The following is a 23,373-nucleotide window of genomic DNA, read 5'->3' as shown; positions in this document are numbered from 1 at the left end:
TGCCTCTGCTAGACGGGTATCAGATTTGGGTGCCTTGGCTTGTAGGTCTCCCTATCTGTTTTTTCACCGTGACCGGGCGTTTCTTCGGATGCGCCCTGGTTATCTACCTAAGGTGGTGTCTTCTTTTCAACTTAACTAGGAGATTGTGGTTCCAGCCTTTGTCTCTCCGGATTTATCCTCCAAAGAGGGTCTTTGGATGTGGTACGGGCTCTCCGTATCTATGTGAAGAGGACAGCCTCCATTAGGAAGTCTGATTCTCTCTTTGTTCTGTTTGGTTTTCACAAACATGGCTGGCCTGCTAAGAAGCAAACCTTGGCCAGATGGATTAGAATAGTGATTGCACAAGCTTATGTACAGGCTGGCCTTCCAGCTCCTGCTACCATCAAAGCCCATTCTACTCGGTCTGTTGGACCTTCTTGGGCGGCCCGCAGTGGTGCGACCCTTAAACAATTGTGCAAGGCGGCTATGTGGTCTCCGGTGAACACGTTCATAAGGTTCTATGCCTTCGATACTTCCGCCTCCCAGGATGCTTCCTTTGGACGCCGGGTTCTTGTGCCCGCTACAGTGCGTCCCTTCCCATAAGGAACTGCTTTAGAACATCCCTGATGTTATTCCCTTTGGAATTCCAGTGTACCCCGCTGCAGAAAAGGAGATTTATGGTAAGAACTTACCTTATCTCTTTCTGCGAGGTACACTGGATTCAGCAGGGCGCCCACCATGACGCACTTAGCTTCTTTGGGTTGGTATGGCATTAGCCGCTGATACCTTCTCCTGTCTTGAAAATGTGGTGTCTGTGGCTACTAACTGTTGTCATCTCTCTTACCTGCTACTGTATTGGACTGGTTAACAAAACTGAGCTCCTGTGCACGGAGGTGGGGTTATAGAGGAGGCGGCGCTGAGCATATTGGGAACAGTCAAAGCTTTTAGCCTGTTGGTGCCTCGGATCAAGATCCTACTCTACGCCCCGATGTTATTCCCTGTGGAATTCAGTGTACCTCGCAGAAAGAGATTTAACAATGGTAAGTTCTTACCATAAATCGCCTTTTTTTTTTTTTGTCTTTATTAATTCCTTGATACTTCCTGGTTAAATCAAGTTGTTCACACACCCCTGCCCCCCCATTTTTGTTTTGCAATATTTTTATTGTTTCACTAATGCATGTGTATCTTAATTCAGGACAAGGATCCTGCAGGAAAAAAAAGAAGCAAATCCTCTAAGTCTGGAATGTTGGAAAGATCTCGTGAAACTTATCGCCTGTTGAAGAGGAGAAACTTAATAGTGGAGACAGTGAAGAACCTGCGATTAGTGGAAAGCTTATTCACGTAATTATTATTTTTTGTGTGTTTGAAATTGTGTAAATACTATTATCAGGGCTGCCATCTGAAATTGTGCTTCACAACTTACCATTCCGGTTGCCTGTCCTGGGAGAAGGTTGCAGTACATCAGGTGACATCCCTAGGCACGACCCCATTGTGACTGTACCACAGTAGCAGCAGTACAAGGAAGGAGTCTGGAGCAGGCAGCCATGGAGAGACGGCACTGGCTGCATTTTAAATTTGGAGCCGGCCGCGAGTCAGTCAGAGCTCGCGGACCGTCTGCTCCATCTCCAGGCCTCATCATTAAAATAGGCCTATCATCATCAGAATTAAAAGTGTATATTTAGGTGGTGTGGCTTGGAAGCCAAATATGGTGGACGCATAACCCCTGGGCTCTGCAGACTACTTGTGCCTGTCAGCATCCATCCTCAGCTTCCATTATTGCAATTTAGCTGGACTCGCCTTCTGATAACTGGGAGTGCATAGCCCATTTTTTTCCCTGTAATTCACAGGTCAAGTGTGTGCATCCTAGGACAAGTAGCCTGACATAGAGGGGCTCTTGGGGAAGGTACAACCCCAAGCTTAATAGCACGGTCTCCTTGCAAAGCAGTATGGGATGGATGATTTAGTTTCGGTGGTGCGGCAGTCAGCTGGCCAAAAAAATTAATTTATATAAGGGGGAGAAGAAGTAATTGCTAGATTTTACTTAATGTACAATCCCTCACTTAGAGGGACACAGGACAGTCTGAGGACCAGCTGCCAGATTGAATATAGAAGCGGTAGGGAGGGTCAGGATGGGGCTGCAACAGGAGGGAGGGCGGTTTAGTTCTGAGCAGTGACTATGGGAATTAAGGGTATCGAGACAAAGCCATGACGGGGGTGGGATCATGGTGGAACTGCAAAGGTGGGGGGAGGAGGACAGCAGGGGGAACGAGGGCAGATACTAAGGTGACCCAGCATACACTCCGGTCCATTAAACTAGTCTATAATACGTTTCTTTGAGTCATGGACAAGACCTCAATGAAAGTTTTCTGTTACATAAGTTGAAATGCTTTTCTTTTTCCCAAAAGGTACTGTATGTGAACAAAAATAAAAATCCACCAAAGGTGTATGCTCCTATAGTGTCATTGTCTAAGAACACCCAATACCGATTCTACAGCAATTCGTAATTATACGAATTCTAAAATCAAGATTTTGTAAGTCCGTTATGTTATCAGGAGCCTCTCTCAGATCAATTTCTGCTAAAGGGTGGGTTAACAAGGCTGTGCAAAAGTGATCAAGAGTAATAGAGGGTTTGCGATGTTGGTTGAGCATACCCTGCCCAAAGCATCTCTTAGATTGGTTGACTTACGACATGTCTGTTGAAACCATGATAACTAGCACTAAATGTAGGAACTTTGCCACATGATTTGCAAGGCCTACATCTCATGGCATGTGGATTGGGATTTAAATTCAGTTCTTTTAAAGGTTCAGGTCTAAGTTTTCTTTCACAGAATATGGTCACTTGTACATTGTTCTGGCAGCCCTACAACACTCTCCTTTTAAACCATTGGATTCAGTGGATGGTTGATCTGCTAATTGCCCAAGATAGGTTTGCCAGCTCTGCTGCTTTGGGTAGTCCTCATTGTCTAGTGTTTCCAGCCCCTAAGAACATTTTTGATCTTCAGTTAAATTGTTTTCTGTTGATCCATTGTGAGGACACTGAGCACCCACCCATTGTACAAGATGCATTTAATTTACCAGCTGTCCCGGCAGTCAGGATACCGCTTATCCATGCTGAACCCCATTGTACACTCTAATTTTCCTGCTTAGTTTAACAATTTTTATTTTTTTGTATGTTTTTTCTCTATTTTCTGATTCTCCGATTCTATTTCCTTGGTTAGCGTTCCCTTCTGGATGGGGATAATGAGGAGGGAGGAGCTTAAAGTTTGATGTAAACTGCCAAATTCCTAATGCACACTTTGTGTTCCTACAGCCCAATGCCTCCCAATAAATGCAAAGAAAATAACTTGCATATAAACGATGCTGATTTATTTAATTATTTTATGCCATTCTTAAGTAAGTGAATTAGCTTTAGACTCCTCACAGTCTACAAGTTTCATTTTATGATGACCCAGAATATTTTGTTGTTTGCATTTTGGTTGCTTGGTACCAGTACTTTTTAACTCCTTTAAAATAACTAACTATAAAATTAGAGGATTTAATTGACTGTCGCATAAATACATATGGTTTTATTTGAAACAGAAATGATCACTTTTGATGGCTTGTAACCATGGGATCTTGTACTTTTTTAGCCTTCAGAAAATGATCGTGGAAGAGGAGAAGCAGGAAGGAGTTTCTACAAAATGCTGCAAAAAATCCATAGTTAGACTGGTTCACAAACTTTCTCAGGAAGGACTTGTTAGGCTGTATCGTACTGTCGTAGTTCAGGATGGAATCAGCAAAAAGGTGACCCTTTTTTTTTATTATTATTAAAACAACACAATTTTAAAATGTGAAGCTCTTAACACTTGTTTCTCTTACGTCTTAGAGTATACTGGGGTTCAATTTAGGTATAGACGGGTCCACTAGGAGCCATGGGCACTTCAAGAATTTGATAGTGTGGGCTGGCTCCTTCCTCTAATACCAGACTCAGTTTAGAAAATGTGCCCGGAGGAGCCAGTCACGCTTTTGGAAGCTCCGGAAGAGTTTTTTGCATTTATTTTATGTTTGTTAGTTTCAGGCAGGGCTGGATGGCACCAGCCTGCCTTCTTCGTGGGACTTAAGGGGAAGGGAGGAGGGGGAACGGCCCAACCTCTTGAAGGGTTAATGGTCCCGTTCCCAGCTGACAGGACACTGAGCTCGTGAGGAAACTATTCGCAAGCCCCACAACGGCGAGCATACATTCCCGCAGCAAGCCGCCACCCCTAACAGAGCCAGAAGAATAAAGAGTGGTGAGTACTAAGCCGGCGTCCCGGTTAGCGGGGTGCCGGCCATTATGGCGGCATGAGGGTACGGAGACGCACGGCTTCTAACCGGGGCGGAATGCGTCTCCAGACACAGTACACAGCTGCATCTCGGTACACAGTACCCACACTGGCTAAAACAGCCTTAAAACCGTTTTCTCTCCATTTTAAGCACCAGATTACCTCAGCCAGTATAAAAAAGCGGGAAGACCGCGCGCCATTGAAGGGGCGGGGCCTTCACTATGAGCGGATCCAGCAGCTCACCAACGCCACTTTCCCTCTGCAGTGGTCACTGACTGACAGGGACGCGCAGCTCCTCCGGAGAGACTCCAGATTACCTCAGCGGTACCAGGGGGTCATAGCAGGGGGGGAGCGATTATTAGTGTACTAAGTCCCCTATCAGGGTACTTAGTCTGCGACCCGGCTAAGCTTGGCATTAGCGATAAGGGTGGGATTATGGCTGGCTCCAAATAACTTTGTGTCTCCCTCTTTGTGGGTTAATTGTACTTAACCTTTTCCTGTGTGTGTGTGTGTGTGTGTGTGTGTGTGTGTGTGTGTGTGTGTGCTGTCACATTTTACATTATGTCAGGCAAAGAGTGTGTTTCTTGTACAGCGGAGTGTTCCTCTTCACCAGGGGACTCCCTACTGGGTACTCAGGGCAGTGCACCTTCCTAGAATAGCGGGGCTGAACCGGAGTGGGTTAATTCTCTTAAAGGAATGATCTCCAATATTTCTACGAAATTATCCCGCAATGAGAAAGAGACACAATACTTAAGACAGACTGTGGATGAGTTTATGAATAGAGACTCAGTCCCCAAAGCCAGCGTCTCAATCAAAATCGATCGGTGGCCCATATCCTGCAGTCTGACTCTGACGGGTCAGACATGGTGGAGGGCGAGGTGGATTTGGAGAGGGGGGGATGCTACTCTGTCACAGGGAATAGAGGCTATTAGAGATGTTCTGCAAATTCCTGATAAGGTGTCAGAGGAGTGTGAGGAATCTTATTTTAGTCACTTTTTATGCATCAAAGGAATTGAATACCCTGTTTGAAGAACCGTGGGTTAATCCTGATAAGAAATTTGAAATCCCTAAAAGGTTGCTCTCATCTTTTCCTTTTCCTCTGGAGGATTGGAAAAAATGGGAAAATCCACCAATAGTGGACGCATCAGTCTCTAGGCTGTCACGAAGAATTGTATTGCCTCTCCCTGGTGCAGCTTCCGTTAAAGACGTGGCTGATTGTAAAATTGAGACTACACTCAAATCATTGTACACAGCTGCTGGGGTGGCCCAGAGACCCACTATTGCATGTGCGTGGCTCACAAAAGCCATTGCTAAATGGTTATGTACCCTAATTGAGGGGTTGGATTCCATGTCTAGGGGGGATGTTGTTTTGCAAACTTTATGGTGGAAGCCATAAAAGAGATAGGCTTGCTTAATGCATGCACCACTGCTATGGCAGTGTCAGCATGCAGGGGCTTGTGGCAACACCAGTGGACTGCTGATGCGGACTCCAGGAAAGGCGTGGAAGGCCTACCATTCACAGGAGAGGCCTTGTTTGGTGATGAACTAGACAAATGGATCTCCAAAGCTACTGCAGGTAAGTCTACGTATCTTCCTTCTGCCCTCCCCAGGGAAGCTTATTCAGCTTCAAATTTGCAGTCCTTTTCAGGCTGCCAATTTTAAGGGCTTATCCAGAGGTGCAAGAGGTAAACCACGCAAACCAGCAACTGCAGGTGCTCAGGAACAGAGCTCAGGCTCTGCTTCCTCAAAGCTTTCAGCATGACGGTAGACCGCGATGCCTGGAGGGCTGTCAGGTGGGAGCCTGACTAAAATGCTTCAGTCACATCTGGTCAAGTTCGTGCCGGGATCCCTTGGTCATAGATCTTATTTCCCAGGGCTACAGACTGGAGATCCAAGAGCTCCCACCTCACTGATTCTTCAAATCAGGCTTACCAGTTTCACAAGAGGCTAGTATAACTTTACAGCAGGCCATTCAAAAACTGGTCAGACTCAAGTCATTGTTCCAGTTCTACCGCATCTGCACAACAAGGGGTACTATTCCAACTTGTTTGTAGTACTGAAACTGGACGGTTCGGTACAGCCGATTCTGAACCTCAAGTCTTTGAACCCGTACATAAGAGTGTTCAAGTTCCAGATGGAGTCTCTGAGAGCAGTGATCTCAGGTCTGGAGGAAGGGGAATTCCTAGTGTCTCTGAATATCAGGGATGGGTACCTTCACATTCCGATCTGTCTGCCTCATCAGGATTATCTACGGTTTGCACTGCAGGACTGTCACTACCAGTTCCAGGCCCTGCCATTTGGTCTCTCCACGGCACCGAGGGTATTCACCAAAGTGATGGCAGAGATGATGTTTATACTCCGCAAGCAGTGAGAGATTATAATTCCGTACCTGGACTATCTTCTGATAAAGGCACCGTCCAGAGAGAGGTTGCTGGACAGCATTGGTGTTCCTTCCGTTGGAAAAGACATTGGTAATCCAGTCGATGGTTCGGGATGTCCTGAAGCCAATCTGGATATTAGTGCATCTATGCATTCGCCTTCTGGGGAAAATGGTGGCCTCTCACGAGGCGCTTCAATACGGCAGGTTTCACGCAAGACCCTTCCAGCTCGATCTGGTGGCCAAAAGCCAGGATCTCCTTTCTGTGGTGGCTACAAACTTCTCACCTCGTCGAGGGTCGGAGGTTCGTAGTTCAAAACTGGATCCTGTTAACTACGGACGCAAGCCTCAGAGGTTGGGGAGCAGTCACCCAAGGGGTGTAGTTTTAAGGAAGATGGTCAAGTCAGGAAGTCATCCTTCCAATCAACATTCTAGAACTCGGGGCCATATACAACGCCCTTCTGCAGGCCTCATATTCTTCAAGATCGGGCCTTTCAGGTCCAGTCGGACAGTGTGACGGCAGTGACGTACATAAACCGACAAGGCGGATCGAAAAGCAGAGCCACAATGTCAGAGGTGTCAAGAATTCTCCTCTGGGTCTTCATTCTGGGAGTAGACAATTGCGAAGCAAACTTCCTCAGCAGACACTACCTGCACCCGGGGGAAAGGGGCCTTCACCCGTAAGTGTTCAGGTGCTTGACACGTCAATTGGGATATCCTCAAATCGAGATGATGGCCTCTCGTCTCAACAAGAAGCTCAAGCGGTATTGTTCCAGGTCGAGAGACCCACAGGCAGTGGCAGTAGATGCTCTGACGAGTCTATGGGTCTTTCAGATGGTGTACGTGTTTCCGCCACTTCCTCTGATCCCAAGAATTCTAAAACGAATAAAAAGGGAAAAGGTTCAAGCAATACTCATTGCTTCGGACTGGCCAAGAAGGGCCTGGTACGCGGACCTACTGGAGCTGCTCCTCGAAGATCTGTTGCCTCTACCTCTTTGCGAGGATCTACTGCAACAGGGCCCCTTCGTCAGGACTTATCACGGCTATGTTTGACGGCATGGAAGTTGTACGGCTGATTCTAGCCAGAAGTGGGATCCCTAACAAAGTTATTTCGACTATGATCCAAGCCAGGAAGGGGGTACCGTCTAAACCAGGCATGTCCAACCTGCGGCCCTCCAGGTGTTGAGAAACTACACTTCCCAGCATGCCCTGACACAGCTTTAGCATTCTCTGACAGCAAAACAGTGTCAGGGCATGCTGGGATATGTAGTTTCACAACAGCTGGAGGGCCGCAGGTTGGACATGCCTGGTCTAAACATTACCACCGTATTTTGATGAAATACGTCTCTTGGTGTGAGAGCAGAAATTATTCTGCAGTGGAATTTCATCTGGGATGTTTCCTGCTTTTTCTGCAGGCAGGTGTGGATGTGGATGTACATTTTCTTTCAAAAACAGTTTGCTTCTCTCCCTGAGGTCCAGACGTCCTTGAAATGTGTTCTGTACATCCAACCTCCCTTTGTGCCTCCCACGGCACTTTGGGATCTCAATTTGGTGCTGCAGTTCCTCCAATCGAACTGGTTTGAACCATTACAGGAGGTGGACATAAAATATCTTACGTGGAAGACCGTCACACTGTTGGCCTTGGCTTCAGCAAGACGTGTGTCAGAGCTGGGGGCTTTGTTTCACAAAATCCCCTATTTAATTTTCCATGAGGACAGAGCTGAACTCAGAACTCGTCAGCAATTTCTTCCTAAAGTGGTGTCTGAGTTTCACAAAAACCAACCTATTGTGGTTCTGGTTGTCACCGACACCTCTGCTACTTTTAAAGTCTTTGGATGTTGTGAGGGCTTTGAAGGTTTACGTAAAAAGGACAGCTTGTCACAGGAAATCCGACTCGCTGTTCGTTCTCTTATGATCCCAATAAAATTGGGAGTCCTGCTTCAAAGCAGACAATTGCACGCTGGATCAGGCTCACTACCGGCATGTTTATTTGTTGTGTGGTGAGGGACAAGATTTGCTTCTGTTTGGCCACGTATTTTATGACTGGCAGCCAGCAGCTCTTGTTTTGCCTATTATATTGACCATGAATAATTTGAATTGGTCCTGGACCACCAACCGAGGGCACCCCTGCAAGTGTCCCGAGGCACCCCAGAGAGCCACGGCACACAGTTTGGGAACCTCTGATGTAGAGGATACTAGGTGCATGCCCGGTGCTTCGTTCTTCCTGCACTGTTACTTGGTTAAGTATTGTTGGTTCAGCCGTTGCTGTTCCGGTTTAAAGTTGGGTTAGCTTAGCTTTTCTCTGTCCTGTGTGTGCTGGTTCGGAATATCACCACTACCCTTTATATCCTTTTCTCGAAGTATGGCAGTCTCCTCAGGCACAGTTTCCTAGACTGAGTCTGGTAGGAGGGGCATAGAGGGAAGAGCCAGCCCACACTGTCAAATTCTTAAAGTGCCCATGGCTCCTAGTGGACCTGTTTATACCCCATGGTACTAAATGGAACCCCAGTATCCTCTATGGACTACGAGAAAAGGATTTACCGGTAGGTAATTAAAATCCTATTATCTTAATTTCTGAATGAAGAAAGCAGCAATATAATACATAGACAGTTGTTCAAACCACAACCTGTAATTTTGATATCTGATATCATGTAATACATCAAATTATGAACTTAGGGCCTTCTTCAGCATGGATCGTAAAAGCAAAATCTTTCTCTAATGGGCAAAACCATATGCAGTGCAGGTGGAGGGGGGACCGATATAAATATGCAGAGAGAGTAGATTTGGGTGGGATGTGTTCATACTGAAATCTAAATTGCAGTGTAAAAATAAAGCAGCCAGTATTTATCCTGCACAGAAACAAAATAACCCACCCAATTCTAACTCTCTCTGTACATCTTACATTTGCCCCACCTGCAGTGCACATAGTTTTGTCAAATAGAGAAAGATTTTGCTCTTTCGATCCCTCCTAAATCATATGGTAAACCAATTTTGTTAAAAGTACATGTTAAGGGTTAAAAGAATTGTGTCCACACAATCCAAATCTGATTTTTCATGGGGGGCTGGTGAAGATGGTGGACACACTTGCCTACTGCTCTGTGCATGCCTGCCTTCTATAGTGCTCACAGTCTCTTCTCTGAGAGAACAACCCACCTGTTATTTACACCGCTGGTATCCCGTGGAGTGGGCCAACTACTGAGATCCGCTCTGGGAGCTCTTTGAGTCCCCAGAGCCTGTTCTCGCCATCATGGTCCTACTCTGAGTTCTATCCACAGCCTGTCCATATGGGACTCTCTGGACCTTGCTTAACTTTGGTGATGGGGAGCCAGTGGATTGCTGTTGTCCTCTTTCCTGTGTCTGATATCACTCTCTCAACCGCTGTTCCCCCGCGGCTGGAAGGACCTCTTCAGCCACCTGGGACATCTGCCTGCCTTACCACCTGCACGGACGCACCTCCGAGCCCATGATTATCTCTCTGGACCTGGGTACAGCAGGAAGCTCCTGAGTTTGAGGTGTCCATCTCTCTGTGTGGCTGGGACCTGTGCTATGACAGCATCTGGCCCCTACTAGCTTTGTGCAATACTTGTCCTTCTGCCAGCTGGCTCTGCTAATGCATCTCCCTCCTGGACTCCCTCTGTGCTGCCTACTACATAGGAATTCCTCAGTGACAGTCATTATGTACTCCTATGCTCCCCCCTGCAAGTAGCTCCATCAGCCAGGTCACCCCCAGGTTCCTCCTTCTGGTCAGCTACTGCAACAGCTGTGCCTCCTCTGGGACTATGGGTACTGCTGGCAGGCCCTCTCTCCTACACCGCAGACCTCACATATCCTATGGATATCATATACCAGGGTACTCTCAGGCTTCTAGTTGGTGGCTGACTCCCTCCCTTCTTCAGTACAATGGCTAAGACTTGCAGCTTTCCTTAATTAAATGATGTTGCCTGTGTGACGTTTATTGCCTACACCAGTGGTTCCTAAACTTTCCTGAATCACAGCACCCTAGAGCAGGCCTGGCCAACCTGTTGCTCTCCAGCTGTTGTGGAACTATATATCCCAGCATGCCCTGCCACAGTTTAAGCATTCACTAATGGCTAAACCGTGGCAGGGCATGCTGCTGTGATTGCTGCTGTGCGTTTTCGCACAGCGTGCGATCAGATCTGAACTGCGCAGGTGTGTGAGCCGCAATGTGCCGGCAAGTTGCACAACTTTAAGTTAACCTGGAAAAATCCATACAAAAAAAAAAAAAAATGTTTTTGCACACTCTCCCCCCCCAGCTGTGTCCCAGTCTCTCGCCTCTCTAAGAATGCAGTACTGCCAGCCCCGGGCTCCTTTACCATAAAGGACCCTGGGGATAGAAAAAAAGAGACTACACTGAAGTCTATCTACACTGCAGCAGGTGTATCACAGAGACCAGTCATTGCAGGTTGCTGGATGACCCATACCATTCATACGTGGGCTACTCATATTCAGGAGGGCCTCTCAGGGGATACTACAGTGACTCTCCTAAAACACATTCAGGACAACCACAAGGCCCTGCGTGCTGACACTGCCATAGCAGGGGACCTAGCACTGATATTGCCTATCAAGGAGAGAGGCAATATCAGTGCTAGGTCCCCTGCTATGGCAGTGTCAGCACGCAGGGCCTTGTGGTTGCATCAGTGGGTTGCGGACGCAGAATCCAAGCGCAATGTGGAGTCTCTTCCCTTTACAGGGGAATGGCTCTTCGGGGGAGAACTGGATGCGTAGATCTCTAAGGTTACTGCTGGGAAATCCACGTTTCTCCCCTCTGCGGCCCTGCCAGTTAGAAGGACCTATCCGGGGCCGTCTACTCAGTCCTTTTGGTCCAGCAGATTTTAATCTAGGGCCAGAGGTGCCTCCAATGTGTCTGGAGGCACCAGAGGTAAGCTTAAGATAGCAGCCATTGCCGGCTTTCAGGAACAGAACATCAGTTCAGCTTCTACTAAAACCTCAGCATGATGGTGCACGCCCACCCCAAGAGGATCTCGAGGTGGGAGCTTGGATACGTTACTTTAGCCACATCTTGGAAAGTTCCTGCCAGGATGCCTGGGTCAGAGAAGTGATATCTGAAGGATACAAGCTGGAGTTCGATGGTGCTCCTCACCAACGTTTTTTAAATCAAGCTTACCAGCTTTGGAGGATGCGTGAGCTACGCTGCTGTTGGCCATCAACAAGTTGGCTCAGTCACAAGTCCTTATTCCGGTACCACTGCAACAACAATGGCAAGGTTACTACTCCAATCTGTTCACAGGGCCGAAACCAGACGGGTCGTTAAGACCCATTTTGAATCTGAAGTCTTTGAACCCTTACCTAAAGGTTTTCAAGTTCAAGATGGAATCTTTGCAAGCAGTGAGTGCAGGTCTGGAAGAACGGGAATTCCTGGTATCCCTGGATATCAAGGACACCTATCTCCATATACTCATTTGGCCTCCTCATCAGGCTTATCTGAGGTTTGCCCTGCTGAACGCTCAATAGCCGTTCCAGGCGTTACCCTTTGGCATGTCTACAGCTCCGAGGGTGTTCACGAAGGTTATGGCGGAGATCCAGGGGGTCACAATTGTCCCTTACCTGGACGATCTCCTGATAAAGGCAAAATCCAGGGAGCTTCTATTGCTCCATATAGATCGCACTATCCAGCTTCTGTCTCAACATGGGTGAATCCTCAATTTACAAAAGTCCCACCTGGAGCCATCTCAGCGGCTCTTGTTGCTGGGAATGATCCAGGATACTGTGGCACAAAGTGTTCCTACCAGAGGACAAAGCAAGAAGACTCCAGTAGATGGTCCGCATGGTTCTCCGACCTGCTCGAATACCCATCCATCTTTGCATAAGATTGTTGGGAAAAATGGTGGCCTCGTACGAGGCAATCCAGTACGGAAGGTTCCACACCAGAACATTTCAATTGGATCTCCTGAGCAAGTGGTCCAGTTCACATCTTCGGATGCATCAGGTGATTCGACTGTCACCTCAGGCCAGGATTTCACTCCTGTGGTGGCTGCAGTCTTCCAACCTCCTGGAAGGCCGCAGCTTCGGGATTCAGGATTGGATCCCCCTCACAACGGAAGTCTGAGAGGATGAGGTGCTGTAACCCAAGGGGCTCAGTTCCAGGGCAGGTGGTCTGCCCACGAAGCCCTACTTCTGATCAACATTCTGGAACTTCGGGCAATCTACAATGCTCTGCTTCAGGCCTTTCCTCTGCTCAAGGATCGGGTTATCCAGGTTCAGTCGGACAACGCCACGGCGGTGGCGTACATCAGTCGACAAGGAGGGACAAAAAGCAGGGCCTGCATGCGAGAAGTGTCAAGGATACTCCCCTGGGCAGAAAGAAATTTGAGAGCACTGTCCGCAATCTTCATTCCAGAAGTGGACAACTGGGAAGCTGATTTCCTGAGTCATCACGATCTCCACCCAGGAGAGTGGAGGCTACACCTTCAGGTGTTTCAACAGATCATCGACTGTTGGGGATGCCCACAAATCAATTTGATGGTGTCTCGCCTCAACAAGAAGCTTTGTTGCCATTGCTCGTAAACCAGGGATCTCAGGCGAATGCAGTAGATGCACGGACGTCGCCTTGGCCGTATCGGCTGATCTACCTGTTTCCTCCAATTCCGTTGATCCCGTGGGTGCTCAAGAGGATCAGACATCAAGGTGTTCAGGCAATCCTGATTGCCCCGGTGAGCTTGGTACACGGATCTTCTGGGCATGTCCGTAGAAGACCCTTGTCCTCTGCCGCAAAGAAGGGACCTTCTTCAACAAGGACCGTTTGTCTACCCGGACTTACGGCGGCTTCGTTTGATGGCATTGAAGTTGAGCAGAACATCCTAGCTCACAAGGGCTTTCCAAAAAGGTCATGGTTCAGGCCAGGAACCATGTGATGTCAAAACACTATCACCATATCTGGAAGAGGTAGTCTACTGGTGCGGGGAACGCACTTATTAGCCTGTGGAGTTCCATTTGGGGAGGTGCCTCCGTTTCCTGCAGGCTGGTGTGGATAAGGGCTTACGTCTGGGTTCCATTAATGTCAAGATTTCAGCTCTCTCCATTTTCTTCCAGAAGAAATTGGGAGTGTTACCAGACGTTCAGACCTTCGTGCAAGGGGTGCTTCACGTACAACCTCCTTTTGTGCCACCTTGGGATTTGAATGTGGTGTTGAATTTTCTACATTCCTCCTGGTTTGAACCTCTGACGACGGTAGAAGTACCTCACGTGGAAGACTGTGATGTTACTGGCCTTGGCTTCTGCTAGACGTGTCTCAGAATTAGGGGCCTTATCGTGTAAAAGTCCGTCTTTTACGAGGACAGAGCGGAGCTCAGGACTAGACAGCAGTTCCTGCCGAAGGTCGTCTCTGCATTACATTTGAATCAACCTCTTGTAATTCCGTCTAGTTCTGGCACTTCTGCTCCTCCGGAGGCATTGGATTCTGTGTGAACCTTGAAAGTCTATGTCAAGAGAACGGCTCGTATCAGAAAGACGGATTCTGTGTTCGATGTATGATGTAGAGAAGAGAGGTTGCCCTGCTACAAAGCAGTCCATTGCTCGTTGGCTTAGGCTCACTATCCAACAGGCCTATGTGCACGCAGCCTTGCCTGTTACACAGTCTCTGAAGGCCCACTCGACTAGATCGACTAGATCAGTGGGGTCTTCCTGGGCGGCTGCCCGTGGAGTCTTGGCCCTGCAACTGTGCCGAGCTGCTACCTAGTCGGGGAAGAACATGTTTCTGAAGTTGTACAGATTTGATACCCTTGCCAAAGAGGATTCCCAGTTTGGGCAGGCGGTACTGCAGACGTTCCCGCCCGTTCTGGAAGCTTTGGAACATCCCCATCGTACTAATGTGTCCCCAGTATCCCTTATGGATGCTAGAGAAAATAGGATTTTAATACCTACCGGTAAATCCTTTTCTTATAGTCCATAAAGGATATTGGGCGCCCGCCTCAGTGGGATGACTTTCTGCAGGTGGTCTGTTGTATGTTACCTGCTCAGCTGTTGCTGTTTTGTTGCCAGCCGTTGCTGGGCTTGCCTGTTCAGCTTTTGCTGTTTGTTGCCAGCCGTTGCTGGTCGTGTTTGTTATTGGTGTGTTGGTGAAAAATCTCACCACTCCTTGTTCTTCAGTTCCTTCTTTCGAGTATGTCTTTTCTCCTTCGGGCACTGTTTTTACCTATAACTGCCTGTGGGAGGGGGCATAGAGGGGAGGAGCCAGCACACCCAGTTGAAGAAATTTAAAGTGCACTGGTTCCTTTGGACCCCGTCTATACCCCATTGTACTAATGTGTCCCCAATATCCCTTATGGACTACGAGAAAAGGATTTACCAGTAGGTATTAAAATCCAATTTTTTCAATACTAAGAGATGGAAATTTTCGACAATATACGTGAAACAATTGCCTTACATGTCCAATACATTTTCAGATTGTTTCATTAAATCAAGTTTGATATGGAGAGGTGGCAATATGACTTTTTTCCTGTCGATTTAAGGGCTCATGAATGATGTTGGCTTCTCCTACAGTTATAACTTCCTTTGGAGGCCATACGGTTTGCTGCTAGTGCTTTGTTTTGCATGACTATCCCATAAGCATATATGACAAGGATACTTAGTATATCCACTTTGCTGCCCAAGAAGAAACTTTTTTACCATTTTTAAATCGACACAAACTGATGCTGAGAATAAGCAATTTTTTTCTAAGACTGACTTGATAGATTCATACTGTTCTTTAAGTTTTGTTTAGGAATCTACGCAAATTTATTCCTATTGTGTAGTAATACGTATTTTTAGCTCCTTTTTCGATATTTTGGTAAGCCCACCATCTGGAGAAGTACAGAAATATTGTTGCAATACACAAGTTTGTTATCTTGGCTAAAGAACAGCAGTGTGGCTTGCTCTCTATTTTGATACGACGTTATAATAACATCCAGCTCAAACAGTGCTTTTCTTGAAGTCTGGATGCTAAAAGCTCAGCTCCTTTTTTCGATAAATTCAAGTCACGAATTAAATAGTTTAGTTCCTTTTGAGAAAATATGTTTGGAGTAGAGGAAGTTTCTTTAAACTCGCTTTCATCTGTGTTGTCACTTGCACTGAAATTAACATTTACACTTCATCACCTTCAACTTCTCACAAAGAACTGAATGATGGTACAGGTAAATCTTCGCTATGTGGTATCTGTTGCTTTGCAGAATTCATACTTTGGTATTCCCATTTACGTTTCTTAAATCGATTCATACCCTTCACATTTATAACACAAAAATTGCAGCCACTCAAGTGATCTTTTGGCTCACACCACATCATAGGTATGCCGAAATGAAGTCCTTTTTGATCACCTTTAGTCGAATTGCGGAGTGATCCATGCAGGTTTTACAAACTTTGTGAGGAACCCATATTTTGTCTTGCTGACTTATGTGATGTCCAAAATAAGCCTGATACACTTGTATTATGAATACAGGTATATCTTTTTGTTCTTTTGCAACACTATATTTGCCACAAATATAACTAAAAACATCAGGGTTGTTAGTACACCGTCTCTGAGTAGAACTCATTTTTATGACGAAAACATTTTGTTTCACACATTCAGTGCTAATCCCAACCAACAAAAGCTTAGGAGTTACTCAACAAAACAAGCCCAATCGGTGTCAAATCGGTTGTGGTGGGACAGAGAGAACAAAGGAACAGGAGGTGTGCTAATTGCGTCACTCGGTCCTCTCTGTATGCTGGGAGGAGGCGTGACTGTGGTCTGAGGATGTCCCAGCAGGCTCAGCAGTGCACCGCCACGCCTCCTCCCAGCGTTAGCGAGGAGATATGAATGTGTTATGTGTCTCAAACGTAACTACCAGCTATGTTATCACAAATAAAACATTCTTGTTATTGTTGAAAGAGGGTAGTTGTTAGAAAAGCAAAACTAAGTCAATTCTGTTAAGTAAAGTGGCCTAGACTAGTCAGGTACTTCAAATGGAGAAAATAATAACATTTTATAATTTTTCATTCATTTGAAAACTGAAAATTCAGCTGCAGCGAAGATCTAATGCAAAAATAGGACCCACGAGTACGTGCAAACTTTGGTAAAAAAAATATATATATTTTATTTTGTTCCCCAGTGTGATTGTTAGCTGTGTAAAATTAAACTTGTTATAATAATTTTGACAGGTGGAGTTTGTTGTCCATCCATCAATTAACCCAACTGATCCTTTGGTAAAAAGTGCCATTGAACAAATTCGTTTTCGCATATCCAATTCTACATCAGGGAATCGGTAAGTGAAAGTGTGAAACATGCAAACTTTTCACAGAAATGAGCTATCGATATGATACTACTGTATGTAAGTCCTCATGTTTACTTGTTTAGAACACGCTCACCCCATGGGACAGCTACACCTGGCAAGACGGAGGCTGATGATCAAAATAAAGAAAAGCAAAAGGAAAAACGCAGCAGGACATCACTCTTTAACAGTGAAAGCCTGGACAATCCACTTAAACAAACTGATGCGATTGATGTGAAACAGTTGAAGAATTATCATCCTGTCATAGGTATGGCATGAACATGCTCTCTTAGGCTGGGGCTACACAGTGCGTTTTAGCGTCGCTCGGCAGGAAGGAGCCAGCACATGGGCTCCTATCTGTCCGCCCACACATATGCAGTGCCGCCGGATCCACCGGACCCAACCGCAGCATGCTGCTGTTCAGACTGATGACAGGACGACCAGATTTCAAGGAGAACACATACATTTGAATGTATGTGTTCACACACTGTGGCTGTGCTGCACTTTCTTCTCCTTGAAATGCGGTCGTGGCACTGGAAGGATGCCGTTCTGGTGAAAAGGCATAGTGTGAATCCACATAGCATTTTCGCCGGACTCGGTGAGATTTAATTTTAGCATGTAGCTATAAAACATACAACATACAAATATTATGGCATCTTGCTTTGTTTATAAAACAGTAATGGCTCAAGCAAAACATTTGAATAACTATAAAAAAAAGGATTATTTTATTAATTGAAATTCATAAAGGTTATTAGAGTAATAATTTTATAAATAGACATAATAATATTCTGATTATGCTTACAAGGATATCAATGTGAGGCAGTCCCCAAAGTAGTAAAAAAATAATGGCAACCATAAGTACATGCAGCTATTAAAATGACTAACTCCAAACTACAGTAGTAAAATCTAATAGTAGAAATAATTTCTATGTGCCTCAGTATTAGTCTGCTCCAATAAGAATGGATCAAATGCAATCCAGTAATAGGTTAAGTTTATAAACACTTGAGTATCTTCGTTTTTAACTTGGTGTGAGAGAGCGCTAGCGTTATTATAATACGTTAAAAGTGGCACCTGTTAAAGGATTTTAGGGTTAATACATAAATGTTTACACTCGTTTGAGTGATGATGTGGGTGACCTGCAGTCCATGTGATGTTATTGATGGCCGCTCCAGATGGTAACTCACCCTACCTGTCTGTCCCTGCTCCAACGATGGTGTAAGCCGCTGGTGTCCGGCTGCCGCAGCTTCCGTCTTCGCTGTGTGCAGCCGATGGCGGGGCTGACAGCACCCCGGATCCCGCTGAATCCAGCGGGCTTGTGAGCAGCGTGACGTCACCTGTGAGGCTCTGGACACGGCTGGTGATGCAGTTCGTGATGCGGCCGAGGCTGGGGCCGTGCAGGAAACCTTAACTCCCTTGCTTTAAAATCGCCAACGTGTTTCATGCGTATCAAGCGCACTTTTTCAAGGATGTAATCTTATTGAAAAGTCCCGTAATATATATTAAACTTTATTGTTAAAATACTGGAACTTCCAGCCAGAAATTAGCTCATTATTTTTTGCGGGAACCATATGTACTTATTCCAAAATGGTCCTTAGGAATTTATTTTCAAAAAAACAATGTAATTGTAAACATTACTTTATTATACTTTTATCTTCTGGTGCCACTTAATGAAATGATAAATAATGAGAATGTAAAATGTTTGTGTGCAAATATGTTATTTTTATTATGTTTAAAGGAATGGCTTCAGTTCAATATCTATATTTATCCCTCTCGGTGCCAAGGTTTTTAATTAAAAAATCCATTTTGTTTCACCTTTGTTAGCTCATCAGATATGTCTCCACCTCTCTAGTTTTGTTGCACCTTTTTAATTACCATAAATTTCATTCCATGTGGATTTTTATTATGTACTTCTAAAAAATTATTTGATACACTATGTGATACCAGTCCTTTTTTTATGTTATTAATATGTTCGGCAAATCTAACTTTTGCTTTTCTTTTGGTCTGACCGACATATTGTAATTTACTGGGACATTCCAAGAGGTAAATTACCCCTTCTGTGTCACAGCTGAGAAGTTCATTGATATGGTAGATCTTTCCTGTCGATGTGGATGTAAAGATATTCGTTTTTTTTTGTCGTTTTGTTGCTTATGGTACACGCTCTACAATTCAAACATTGATGGTACCCTTTATTGGAAGTGTTTGATTTGTTGTTTCTTTGTTGATACAAATGACTCCTCTCAATGAATTTTCGGTAGAAAATAAAATGTGGGAATTTTGGGGTTTGGTTGTTTTAGAAATTCAAATTCTCTTTTTGCTGATGATCCCTAATTCTAAGCCTTCATCTAGATGGTTATGTAACTCTCTTTCAAATCTTTGTGTTGGGTCTTGATCGCGTATTAGGTAGGTTTCTGAATCTCCCAACAGACGGCCACTTCTTCATATTGGTCTCGCTGCATGATCACAATTCCTCTGCCTTTATCGGCGGGCTTGATTACTATTGTGTCGTCTTTCTTCAGTTCTTTAAGAGCCAAACTTTCTTCTTTGGTTAAATTGTATTTGATTTTTTGCTTTTGGGGAATTTTCTCAATTTCTTCTTCCATTAATCTTTGAAATGTATTTATGAATGGACCTTTACAATGTAGCGGATTGAAAACTGATTTGGGTTTGTATTGTGCGTGTTGATACTGATCATTTTATCTTTTCTGTGGTGTTAGTTTGAGTGTTGTAAAAAAAATTTTTGATAGACTATATACAAAGGTCTATATACAAATTAAACTGGTCTACTTTTGAGTGCGGAACTGTTTCTGTGGGGTACACTACGATATGCCGGCGGTCAGGCTCCCGGCGACCAGCATACCGGCGCCGGGAGCCCGACCGCCGGCTTACCAACAGTGTGGCGAGCGCAAATGAACCCCTTGGGGGCTTGCTGCGCTCGCCACGCTACGGGCGCGATACGCGCGCCACGCTATTTTGTTCTCCCTCCAGGGGGGTCGTGGACCCCCACGAGGGAGAATAAGTGTCGGTATGCCGGCTGTCGGGATCCCGGCGCCGATGTACTGTGCGCCGGGATCCCGTCAGTCGGCATACTGAAGACCACCCGTTTCTGTGATGTTAATTCTTTTTGGCTCAAATTAAATATTGTTGTCTTTGGTTCTACATGTGTGTCTTTTTTTTCTTGTTTCTTTTTCCTACTCTGGTTCCTCTTTGTCTTGTTCTTTGCTTTTCTTTTGTTTTTTGTTCAATGGTGATGTTGTTGTGTTTGTTATCTGGGTTTTTTTTTCACGATGTGGTTGTTCTCTAAAAAAAACGCTGTATCTGTATGCATGTAAGGATAGAAAATAAGCTACTGTAAAATGAAGACATGGGATACACTGTAGTGTGTACACACTGGTACAGAACACTGTAGCAATGTCCGCAATTGCATCTTGAGATTGAATGCAGGATGATTTGACCTACCAGTAATAATATAATTACCATATTTATCTTTCACCACATAGAAGTTTAGTAGCTTTGGGAGCTTATGACTACAACCGAAATCTCAGTCTGCTTAAATTAATGAATCTTTAAGGGATTATTTATTTTGTACCATCCAGTGGAGAGCCAGCTATTTTGCCTTGTTGGCCTGTGGACTGTTATTCTGTACCTTGGGGTGTATGGGGCGTCAAACTGGGAGCTGGCACAAAATTCAAACCGAGCTTGTTTGAAAGCTTGCTTCTCTCCCTCTACATCCCATTGAACTTTAGAAAATTGGTTTTACTTTGTGTGCCTCACAGGAGTGGGCACTTCTTTTTCCAAAACAGCTAGAGCAGCTGGATTTTATCATTTCAATGTTTTATTATATTGCAACTAGAGTGGAGCAAGTAGGGGCGCTCTTGGCTGTCTTTTGTGGACCAGGAGAGAGAGAGAGCCTCTTGACCGGACTCCTCCTTTTATTGACAACGTTCTTCCTGTCTATGGAATAGTCACAATGGAGGAGATAGACCCATTTCTCGGCCTCTACAGGAAGGCTAAGTATAAATGGTTGCTGGTTGTTTTATTTATATACAGGTTGAGTATCCCTTATCCAAAATGCTTGGGACCAGGGGTATTTTGGTTATCGTATTTTTCCGTATTTTGGAATAATTGCATACCATAATGAGATATCATGGTGGTGGGACCTAAGTCTAAGCACAGAATGCATTTATGTTACATATACACCTTATACACACAGCCTGAAGGTCATTTTAGCCAATATTTTTAATAACTTTGTTCATTAAACAAAGTGTGTGTACATTCACACAATTCATTTATGTTTCATATACACCTTATACACACAGCCTGAAGGTCATATTAGCCAATATTTTTAATAACTTTGTTCATTAAACAAAGTGTGTGCACATTCACACAATTCATTTATGTTTCATATACACCTTATACACACAACCTGAAGGTCATTTAATACAATATTTTTTATTATTTTGTGTATTAAACAAAGTTTGTGTACATTGAGCTACAGAAAACAAAGGTTTCATTATCTCAGTCTCACTCAAAAATTCCGTATTTCGGGATATTTGGATATGGGATACTCAACCTGTACTGTTTGTTGCTCAGTCATGTACTATAGAGCAGTGGTTCTCAAACTCAGTCCTCAGGACCCCACACAGTTCACGTTTTCCATGTCACCCAGCAGCTGCACTGTGTATCACCAACTGTCACATTTAAAAAATCTACAGGTGACCTGCAAAACATGAACCGTGTGGGGTCCTGAGGACCGAGTTTGAGAACCTGTGCTATAGAGCCTCTGCACAACAGTAGTACTTTTCCACTGCTGTTTTTGATTCCCCCCCCCCACTCCGCATAACCTGACTCTTGGCTCATAGACAATGGCGATCAGATTACACTAACTTCTGCTGGCTTTAGCATAGCTGATATTGGGCCTTCAATACCATACACAAGTCCGAAAATCGCATAGAGCGATTTTGAGACTTCTGTGTATGCGCAGCTGCCGCATAGCGCATGCGCGGTCATTTACAGTGCAATTGCATCCTTGAGGGATGCGATCACACTTTGACAGCAGTGGGCATTGGAGGGGCGGCGTTGCGGCTGTGAGACGTCTGGAAAGGGTGCGGGTCTGTGCTGTTTTCAGGGTGGTCGCTGCAAACAGGAAAATTGAGGCAGACCAACTGCATAGCAGATTCTGCTATTTAGCAGAATTTGCTACTGATGCTGAATGTGGGCCATTGTCTGCAGCTGCCTTTGTGCAAAGTAAGCTCTTCCTCAGACGCACTCCCAAGAGCAGCATGGTTGGATTGCTCCCTTGCAGTGCTGGGGTCTTGGATTTGAGTCCTGCCATGGTCCTAGCTGTGTGGAGTTTCTGTGTTCTCCCCATGCTTGCGTGGGAGAAAGACAAGGTGGAAGAATTGTCACTTTACTTTTGCAATGCTGAGATCCAGCCCAAGGAGGGTTATGCTGTAAGGGGGTAGTCACGGTTTCTCTATCGTCCTAAGTGGATGCTGGGGTTCCTGAAAGGACCATGGGGAATAGCGGCTCCGCAGGAGACAGGGCACAAAAAAGTAAAGCTTTACTAGGTCAGGTGGTGTGCACTGGCTCCTCCCCCTATGACCCTCCTCCAGACTCCAGTTAGATTTTGTGCCCGAACGAGAAGGGTGCAATCTAGGTGGCTCTCCTAAAGAGCTGCTTAGAGAAAGTTTAGTTTAAGTTTTTTTTTTTTTTTTTTTTTTTTTTTTTTTTTCTTTACAGTGAGTCCTGCTGGCAACAGGATCACTGCAACGTGGGACTTAGGGGGAAAGTAGTAAACTCACCTGCATGCAGAGTGGATTTGCTGCTTGGCTACTGGACACCATTAGCTCCAGAGGGATCGAACACAGGCCCAGCCGTGGAGTCCGGTCCCGGAGCCGCGCCGCCGACCCCCTTGCAGATGCTGAAGCGTGAAGAGGTCCGGAAACCGGCGGCTGAAGACTCCTCAGTCTTCATAAGGTAGCGCACAGCACTGCAGCTGTGCGCCATTTTCCTCTCAGCACACTTCACTGGGCAGTCACTGAGGGTGCAGAGCGCTGGGGGGGGGCGCTCTGAGAGGCAAATATAAACCTTATACAAGGCTAAAAATACCTCACATATAGCCCATAGGGGCTATATGGAGATATTTAACCCCTGCCTGACTGGAAAAATAGCGGGAGAAGAACCCGCCGAAAAAGGGGCGGGGCCTATCTCCTCAGCACACGGCGCCATTTTCTGTCACAGCTCCGCTGGTCAGAACGGCTCCCAGGTCTCTCCCCTGCACTGCACTACAGAAACAGGGTAAAACAGAGAGGGGGGGCACATTAATGGCTATATATATATATATTAAAGCAGCTATAAGGGAGCACTTAATATAAGGATATCCCTTGTATATATAGCGCTTTGTGGTGTGTGCTGGCAGACTCTCCCTCTGTCTCCCCAAAAGGGCTAGTGGGTCCTG

General features: G+C 45.4%; 1 protein-coding gene across 3 annotated transcripts in view; it reads left to right on the top strand.

Moving 5' to 3' along the window:
- The window catches only part of GTF3C1 (general transcription factor IIIC subunit 1), a 489,121-nt gene that overhangs the window by 132,803 nt on the left and 332,945 nt on the right, over positions 1–23,373 (top strand). For all 3 annotated transcript variants that reach the window (XM_063934225.1, XM_063934223.1, XM_063934224.1), the window contains 4 exons: positions 1,175–1,320; positions 3,609–3,762; positions 16,807–16,910; positions 17,003–17,184. In XM_063934225.1, the coding sequence (XP_063790295.1) occupies positions 1,175–1,320; positions 3,609–3,762; positions 16,807–16,910; positions 17,003–17,184 (586 nt within the window). The remainder of the gene's footprint in view (positions 1–1,174; positions 1,321–3,608; positions 3,763–16,806; positions 16,911–17,002; positions 17,185–23,373) is intronic.

Source organism: Pseudophryne corroboree, chromosome 7, assembly GCF_028390025.1.
Source record: "Pseudophryne corroboree isolate aPseCor3 chromosome 7, aPseCor3.hap2, whole genome shotgun sequence".
In the NCBI taxonomy this organism is placed as follows: Eukaryota; Metazoa; Chordata; class Amphibia; order Anura; family Myobatrachidae; genus Pseudophryne; species Pseudophryne corroboree.
The sequence above is the reverse complement of the archived record's forward strand: the minus strand, read 5'-3'. Positions and strand labels throughout refer to the sequence as shown.